The sequence below is a fragment of the Charadrius vociferus genome, unplaced genomic scaffold, assembly GCF_000708025.1.
Source record: "Charadrius vociferus isolate BGI_N301 unplaced genomic scaffold, ASM70802v2 scaffold38, whole genome shotgun sequence".
NCBI classification, from domain to species: Eukaryota; Metazoa; Chordata; class Aves; order Charadriiformes; family Charadriidae; genus Charadrius; species Charadrius vociferus.
The window spans coordinates 4,556,262-4,565,918 of NW_009650176.1; the positions used below are offsets into that span (position 1 = coordinate 4,556,262).

Below are 9,657 nucleotides of genomic sequence, written 5' to 3' on the forward strand. Positions count from 1 at the left end.
TCTTGATCACGTCTGGATTTTTCTCCTGGCAAGCCGATTTCCTACAAATCTGTACAAATTCTGTATGTTTTCTTCAATCAGATAGGAGAAACAGATCACAAGTCACTTTATTAAGGAAGTCAGGATAATTATTCTCAGAGGATAATTATAAAGTGGGGAAACCGAAGAGCGGCAACATGAAGTAACTTGACCCAGTTCTCCTGGAGAACAGTGGCAGAGCTGGAGAGGGACAGCAGCTCTCATGGGCTTCCATCCTTTTCTCCACCATCCCTGGGCTATCCTTTATGTCCGTAACAAGGGAGCTCAGGGATGCTGCAGTATCAGCCATGGCCATGACATAAATCCCTAATCAAACAAAGAAAACCTCATGTAGGCGCTGAGAGGGGATGAACCCATGCTGCCAGACTCTGAAACCATTTCAGAGCCCACAGACGAGCAGAGGCAGCAGGTACCACTGCCATGAATACTCCTGGCTACTGCCGCTCATTAGCGATGGAAAGCTCTGCACTTACAAATCAAGACCTGTAAATAACAATGAGGAGAAAGGGGTAGGTAATTCTCCTGTCCTGCCAAGAACCACCTGCAATTTGACACACTGACGCACCTGAAAGCTGTTTCCAATTTTACAGGGAGACAGTTGGACAAGCCTCAAAGTAATTTTTCTCTGCTTTAACCTGCATGCTACAAAGAGGAACAAGGATATTACGCAGCATTGCAGAATCAATAGTTATTGTGGAAATTATTGGTTTGATGTCAAAGCCAATTAGCTGCAAGTGGAATTAGCACATACCCTGTGCAGGAAGACAAGTACATGTTCTTCCCTAGATGGGAAAGATGTTGGCTATGAAAAGCCTCCACGCAGGTGTGCACAGAAACTTCGTAATTAGTATCAGATTTCCCAATGCTAAAAAACCTAACACCAGCTTCTTCTCTTGGCACACAAGAGTCTGCAGCAGTGACCCGACCTGTGCTGTAGAAAGGACAAACAGAGTGGACAAACCCATAGACCAGATCGACCCTCTGCATTTGGATTTTACACCAAAGAAAGGCTATACTTGGCCCGCTGAACTACTCGCCCCATGCTGGAGAAACATGCCGGCTGAGGTCAACTCAAGAAACCATCTTATCCCTATACCTTTCCATTATTGCCCTGACTTGCGCCAACAGAAATTTTACTTTGCAGCTAGGATTTACTGCATTTCCCGGACTAATCTATGCTGTGCCTGGTTTGGCTACTGAGAAAGAGCTCAACACTTGAGATTAAATCATACTTGAGGATTAAGTACTTTACAGGAGAAGATAAGTATAGATGCAGGTGTGAGGAACATACAAAGCTTATCACACTGAAGGCAATTGGTTGCGCAAATTTTACTAAACTTTAAAGAACCAAAAGAAGTGAGACAAAGGAGTTAATTTTCAAGATCTCCATGCAAGGTGGTGCAAAACTGAATGTTTTTGCAGCAGCTTAATCCACGCTTTGAATCTCACCCTGGGAGCAGCCAACACTGAAGAGGACCTTGCAGAGGCCAGGAGGGTGAGAGCTCAGGGAGGGAGGAAGCCCCAGGGCTCCACGCGAACCCCTTCTGCTTCTCCTCTGGACCTCCTCGACTTGCCTGCAAAGCCAACCACCCCCACCCTGCCTTCACAAAACCAGTTCCTCAGTTCAGCGGGGAGCTGGCAGCCTTCACCGCCGTCACTGAGCAACACGGCACAAACACCACCACGGAGAAAGGCTCCCGCAAGGCTGCAGGCTGAAGTCAGCTTCCTGTACCCGGCTGGAGGCCGCCCGCCCCACAGAAGACCTGTCCACCCCTATCTACTGCTGAAACCTCCAGATCGGCAGATCAACCGATTCTTTCCATAAAAGGCTTTCAGGGCCAAAGGGACTTTTTCTTTTAGCTTATTAAAGCAAGTAAGATGCACCAAGTTGCTTTGCAGCCTGCAGTCCACACACAATCGCTGAAGTCCCTTTGAAATACAATAAACAGCACAGTAAGCTTTGGCTCATGTGTCACCTTTTGTGCATAACCCTTGGTGGCACTTGGTGGGCAGCAGACCTCAAAGATGTTAACGTAAACTGCATCGACCCCTGAAATAAGGAGAGCTACCCCGACGCACACTCGTGCACCGGAGGTGACAATGTCTACCAGCTGGGGACAGCATTTAGGTGGGGATGGAGGGGTACAACAGGATGCTTTGGATTTCAGAACTACATGCAAAATGCCTTCACTGGGATATCTTGTGCAAATAATGTCATTTCCATGTATCCAGTGGCATGCTGTGAAAGGCACCTGCAACAATTCCACAGGATAGTTCCTCTGTTATTTTTTACTTTATTCTCAAATCAGCTCTGCATTCGTTTTGGTGAAGTGAGGCATCATTGCTGTGGTGGAAATGGAAAAAAACAACTCACGGTTGTAGAAACACACAGACAACTCAACTGGGGCGATCACTCATGTCGCGAGCGTCAAGACTCTCATAACTGAAATCTGTGGAAATCCCACGGCACCAACACTCAGCATCTACAACAAAACCCTGACGCCTTTGTGCTTTCCACTCAACTTTGCAAAAATAGCCTTAGCTTTCAGGGCAGGTCCCGAAGCTGTGGCTGATACTGTAGTGAATGTACTAACGGTGCCATCCAGAGGTACTTGGGTGTAGCACACAGCTCTGTGTCAGCAAGAACTACCATGAAAGTGAGAGGATCTATGCATAATCTTATGTGTCAGACTTTAAACTAAAGCCACCATGAAATAATTACATCTTCAGTTACTTTTAATTTATCTTGCCCATCAGCTTTCATTCACTTGGGTTTTCTTCCATCTCTCTCAATACTCACTGTGTGTTTTGATTTTCCACGCGTACTAAACCAGTCATTCTCAAAAATACCTACATCTCTGGCCTTTCTTGGCAAACAAGAGCCATTTCATTTTACTCACAATTGCTAACAACAGGCCTGGCACCACATGCTCAATTTAGAGACACTCATCTGTATTTCACTGCTATACAATAGTCTATGATTTCAGATAACAGCAACCACACACTGAAACAGGAAACGTAGCAGTAGAAAACAATCTTTTTTCCTCATCTAAAACAGCTGAGGACTCCCCTTCAGCTGTGAAATCATTACTCAAACTTGATACAAGAAGATGTTTTTCCAGCATATGATTATACATATTTATGTGTGTGTGTTTATATCAGTTGCCTGAACAGTTTGGACGCAGCATCACCTGTGGCGTATTTTATGATGGGCAAAGTATGTCACAGGAGATATTTGTTCCGTAGCAAAGATCTAATTTACCTCTGTGTGTAGAGATACCACCTTCACTGACACCCGTATCTATGACATTAAAATGTGGATTCACAAAGGGATCCTCTTACTATCTGAATAAAACCAACCGGTGAATTCTTATTTTCTCCTTTAGCAAATTACTGGCATTACACAGATTACAGACAAATAATCCCAGCAGCACAAATGATATACTTACTTTAATCTTTGGGATTTTTTTGAGCTTTATTTAGATAGATAACTGATTTTGAGAGGTACTATGTCAAAGATGCAAAAATAGCTAACTACAATATACTTGTATTCGTTTGTGTTTTTTTTTTTTTTTCCTCAGAAATCATCACTCACTATCCTTTAGAATTAAGGCACTGGGTATTATTTTATCACTTTACACAGACTAAAAGGAAAATTGAGAAACAGATTGACTTGAAAACTAACAGAGTAACTTTTCAGATAGCCCATGGCAAGTACCATTCTCACTTGCTGCATCCCTCCCAAAAAGAGCATCCTTCTTTTACAGTATCAGTATTTGAAAATCAAGAAAAACTGTAAAAATATAAATTACATCAAATGACAGATGGTGTCGCTGAACCAGGCCTATCACAAAGAGCCATGGTTATGGTTAAGAGGAGATGGTTAAGAGGAGATTTTGAGTGTTATGGAATCCAAATGTTAAATGTAGAGACCAATGTCTGCACTGCATTTGGAGAGTCACCGTGAGCTGACTTCAAACCTAACCTGGCCTGAGCATCAGACAACGGCTTCATTTTCCACCAGGCAAGCCTGGATCGTGCCCTGCTTATAACTGCACTCAGGTCTCCTATCAGCAGCTGCAGGGAGGTAGCTCTTGGAGCAATGAAAGCACAAGATCATGGAGACACCAGCATGGAGAAGGGCTTAAAGGGTCATTTGAAAGAGGTGAGTGAGCCTGCAGAAGCCCACACTCTGATAAGACACGGAGCGGAGAAACAGCTCACATGTTCCAGACATCTCAGTGCTGAATACATGTCTGGAGGAAATAGCAGACATATGGAGTCCTTCATAAAGCTGTGAGATATGACCCACAGAGATCACTGAGTCGACAGTCTAATTTTAGAATCTTAACCCTGCTAGGAGTTTCAGACACATCTTGTATCAAGTGTACAACACTTCCACACAGCAGCAAAAAAAAATAAAATAAGCAAAACCCAAGAAACACACCAGTTCTATGCACTGTGATGAAAAAATGACAGCAGTAATTTAACAAAAAATATTTCTTTAAAAGATCACAGACAATATGTCTTCCCCTTCCCGTCACTTTCATACACACAGTGTTTTCCCAAAATGCGCTTTGCAAATGAGAATGTCATCATCCAACCAAGCCTAAATGCTGCAAAAGGAAGTGTTTTCTCAGACAACAAGTGGAAGTGTACCTCGATGACAAATTTGTGCCACCAACAGGAAAAGATCTGGAAAAGGCATGGAAAAAAAATTCTGCCCTTTCACTTTCAATGTGTACCAGGTTTCAAACCACAACTCCTTTTCTTTCAGAAATTAATGTCTTGTAAGGAAATTAGAGCACAATGCTGTTTGGCAGAGAGGTAAACACAAAGATCATTACTTACATTTATTTCCCCTCTTTCCATGATCGCCCCCATGGAGTGCAGAGTGTAGGGTGTGCACTGACCTGTACTTCCCTGTCCGCACTTGCAGAGCTCTCATACCGCACCGCTGGGCACCTCCTACATCATTCACAATATCGTCTCCAATCATGATGGCCTGTCAAAGCAATGAAATACAGAAAAACTGGCGTCGAGCGAATTTTATTTCTGCCATACGTCACACTCCTTTGACATAACAAACAGCTTGATTTGATGCTTAATACTGCCATCAGACAAATTAAACAAGATAATATTGTCATCATATTGATTAAAAGTCATCCTACCTTGAATATAATTCATGCTATAGCTCCTCGAGCAAAGTACTAGTGCAGTACACACCCGCCCAATTTGTAATCAATCACAAAAATCAAAGTGATTTGGCACAGTTCAAAGAAAATGTTGAATTTTATGGAGCTAGTCTTATTCTGTTCCTAATGATGCATTTATGTCATGCTCTATGCAGTTTCAATTACGCTTAACTTTTCAAACACTTCCTTAAAATTGGTATTCTAAAAGCCAGTAAAAAGCTTAAGCTTGTGATCACTGAGATGTGTAACTTTGCAGAGCTTGATCCCGACCCATACCCAGGTCGATACAGAAATTTGGAAAATCACTGTAAAATCTAACTTATTTATTTTTGCACAATGTGATATAATATGTACAGGCCTAGCACAGTTTGCGTTACAGTCATCTAAAGTCTATGAAAATACTAATAAACACAATTGAGCAGATTACAAAAAAAAAAAAAGTAACTGAGAAAAGACCTTCTGGCTACGCTAAGATTTGTCTGAGTGTCTGATGAAAACATGGAGCATGCACGCTCACTTCAGAGTTCCTATCTTTGTTGAAGATCTTTGTTAAATTGAAGAGCATCAACCAAGGGGTCTTTCTTGTTAACAACTCCATCTTCAAAATCTCAAGTGTTTGTTATCACCCTGCATTAAAAAAATATTACATTTATTTTCTTCTTCAAATTTAAAAATGGTTGGGGGGAGCTCACTTTATAGTTTCAACAAAAACCAGCATACAAACAAAACGGTAATCCGCAATTAATAAGCAAAAAAATCAGCTTTCAACCTTCCAAAGGCATTCTGGATTACTCTGAAGAGAACGGAGGCAGCACCTGAAACTGAAGAAACACACCAGCTCTGAAAATATGTAACCTAGTTTAACTATTCGATTTTAAAGTGTGCTTTTGCACCTTCTGTATCAAAGTTGAATTTTATCTAAAATACACTAATTAGTTCATCTCGTTGACTTAGCCTCCTGCTTCATAAACGTAACCGCCAGGCTTTCACAGCCATGGCACCTTGCAGCTCTAGAAATTCCAGCCTGAATTCCCCTTCCTTCCAAGCAGTTTTGATTATTTTTATATCTGCACATCAGATACACGGAATCACTATGCGAAGTGTTTCTTTTCTTATCCAAAGAAATTACCCTTATATTATTACAAGTGTAATTGCCCTTTTTTTGTGTGGTTTGAGCTTTTTCTAGGGTTGGTTATGACAGGTCCTTGGCCCACCTATGGGGCTGGGGAGGCTAAAAGACACGCTGACGAAGGGGACCAGGGTTACCTTAGATGGTGGCTGCATTACTGAGAGTCTTTTCATACAGCTGGCTGCAGCTTTAAGGACAAAAACATATAGAAAGTCTGTGTTGCAGGCACCACTCCAGTTACCTGTTCTGCCCAATATAAAATCCTCTTCTTCCTTTGCCTTCACATGGAAGCATCTCTTTTTTTATACAGCATGCAACCATACAAGAGGCAGTTCATCTTCTGTGTCACCCACGCTTCAGTTCCCACTCTAAGCAGCCTGCTGGGCAGGACTAAATCATACGTATTGAAGAATTCTAAAATTCCTAAAGTTCCAGAGCTATTTTTATTAATCATCTAATTACAACAAAATCTTCTCCCACTTATTACATAGTATGTTAAGGAAATCTCAGGATGTATCTAAAAGCCCCAGCTCAAAAGATTTTCTGAGAGCACTCATGAACCAAACTGAGCTACGAACACGTGTATCTGGAACAGCTTCAGCCGATAAAAACTAAATCCTCTTTTGAACAACGCATCAGGTGCAGTGTGCAAGATTACATATACAGTAGGTACCAGCCCAGTCTATCTTCCTTGTTAAAACACTGTTCACATGAGGGACCATCATCATCCCTCAGGTGATGGGGTGCTCCCTCAAGTCAAGGCTCATTTGTCTGGTTCCCCACTGAAGTTGTTTATTTTGAAACAGTTTATAAATGCGCACCCTTGGTCCATCCTGCCTAGGAGAGCCACAGCTGTGGCCGGGCTTTGAGAGCCCCTTTAAAGAGCAGAGAGACTTAAGGACTTGTGGCAAAAGTGTCAGAGCTGGGGAGAACATGCTCATTGGGAAGGAGCAGCAGCTGCAGGCTTTGGGACAGGTAGTGTTTCCAGCAATCTGCTCACAAACTGCTTCAAAGCCACCAGATGATGGAGGGCTCGGTCTTTTGCATCCTTTGGAACCATTTTCCAACTGGACCATTTTCCTTATCCTCTCTGCTCATGGAAACATGCGTGTTCCTTAATGTGATGCCTTCCCTTAAAGACAGTTCACCTTTCCTTACCACTTCTCCAAACAAGCAACCCAGCATGAAATGGGGAGAAAATGATGGCTTAATTTTAAGTAATTAGTAAACCAAGCATGTATACACAGATGAGGATAAGAGAGTAATCCCACCATTGCAAAGAACCTGGCAACACCACTCCCAGCCAACCACCACTACCAATTTCCCCCCACGCTGCTTTGAGATATTCAATCATTCTCAACCACCGGCGTTAATAGCTTCTAATCTCCTCTTCGTAAAAAATTCCTTCCAACTCCACCCCAAGGGGGACAGGGAAGGGCTGGGGGGGACCCTGGAGAGTCCACAGGGGGGACCCCAGGACCAGACCTGCCTTCTGCCACTCGCACGCCCTTTGCTCAGCCCGAACCCAGACATTTAGGATGAGGTTTCAGAAGTAAAGATAATTTCAGTCCTGGCTTCTCAAAACCCTAAACATGAATTTCCTCTGAAAAATGGGAAAGGGCAGAGCAGGGCAGCCCACCGAGCCCTCACGCGCTTGCTGGGGCTGTACTCTATCCCATCCAGGCAAGTTTTCCTGCAAGACACCAGGCAGCTCCGCAAGTGCGGCTGCGGATGAGCGGCGATGCCTGTCCAGGCCAGCTTGTGGCATACGCATACAAAAATGTATTCCAGCCCCCAGGGATTTCACAGATTTACTATCGGTGAAGGGCAATAATCACTAAAGGAGGAGCAATTATTCCCAAATCATTTAGGATTTAAAAAATCATTGGCAAGAAGATAGAGGTCAAAAGGTGCGCTGTCAAGGGAAATAAAAAAACTCTACCTGTCAAACCTGGGTTTAACTTCCTCTCTGACTGCAATATGGTAAGAAGAGAGAGAAAGATATAAAACTGAAAGGTCAGACACCCACTGAAAGCAAGAATTAAAAGATCCCCGTTCGTGTTCACATTTTACGCAGGGATCACACCATTAATCTGTTCAATTATTCTGTGGAAGTGACTTTTTTTAGATCAGTTAAAAAATTACTAAAAAGAAGGGTAAAACGCAGTAAGACAGTCTCTCTGGTTTAAGACAAATCAGCAAAGAAATAAAAAGGGTGTAATTTATGTTTTCCTAAAGTGTATAGCTGGTGAGAGATGGTGCGTGTGAAAAACATGCAGTATATAAAGCACACGCATGCGTTGTACACATGCAGTATATAAAGCACACGCATGCCAAAGCTGAGTGAAGCCACTGCTCTTGAAGAGTCGCCATCAAACCTACCCCAGATCTGCAGTGAGAATGGAGGAGATGAACACGACCTCCAAGAATTTGGGGATGGGAAGGCGCAATATAATCCCCACTGCACAAATGCCTGCGGCACAGGAATTGCCATCACGGTCAGCAATCTTAGCGGTGGTCTCTGGGCCCTGGAGCCAGAGCTGAACAGAGGTGGGGACTGACTCCTCTTACCCACCGAAGCAGCCAACGCTAATAAGCCTTCAGAAATGCTGCTAGGGTGGTGAATGGAAACAGTAGGTATTTTTTGTCTGCAAAGAGAGTTTTAGTAGTCATGAAAATAACAGAAAAATGTCTGATCAGAAAAGGAATTATGGAGTAAGAAAATGAATGAGGCAGAAAGACACCAATTTCTGTACTACCCAGCCATGCTCAGGTTGCAATGCAGCATTTACTAGGACAAGCTCGTACAGCGTGTTAGAGCCCAAAGTCTACGGAAGATGCAAATGAAGAGATGCACAGAAGGAAGTGTGCAAACTTTAACAGAACACTTAACCCAGTGAACACTTCTAGAAGCAAAAATCTGCTGAGGCATGAGTATGTTCGACATAGGCTTAATAACCTTAATCAAGCTAAATGTGCCAAGGGCATAAGGAAATAAAGCTTATACACAAAATCTTGATTAATGTATTAAACCCCTTTACACAAGAAGTATGGTGCATTTAGTTTTCACCCTACTTCCTTGGCCTCCGAGACTCCAAGTCTCTCCGAGACTTCGGGTTCCCATATTATTGTTAATTATGTTTCTATCTTGGAACTACTACCTGTGAAAATGTCAAACACACAAAGGGCATCGCAGGTGGCCTCTGACCTGGGAGAAGCTGTACAACAAGGCAGGTGAAACACAGAAATGCATCAAGCCTCCAGGGCAGATTTCCAGAGGCTGCAGGGCCAGCC

At 43.0% G+C, this 9,657-nt stretch overlaps 1 protein-coding gene across 1 annotated transcript in view; it reads right to left on the bottom strand.

Annotated features, from left to right (window-relative positions):
• Positions 1–9,657, bottom strand: part of LHPP (phospholysine phosphohistidine inorganic pyrophosphate phosphatase) — a 79,399-nt gene that overhangs the window by 57,464 nt on the left and 12,278 nt on the right. The window contains exon 7 of the mRNA XM_009892757.1: positions 4,953–5,044. Within this exon, the coding sequence (XP_009891059.1) occupies positions 4,953–5,044 (92 nt within the window). The remainder of the gene's footprint in view (positions 1–4,952; positions 5,045–9,657) is intronic.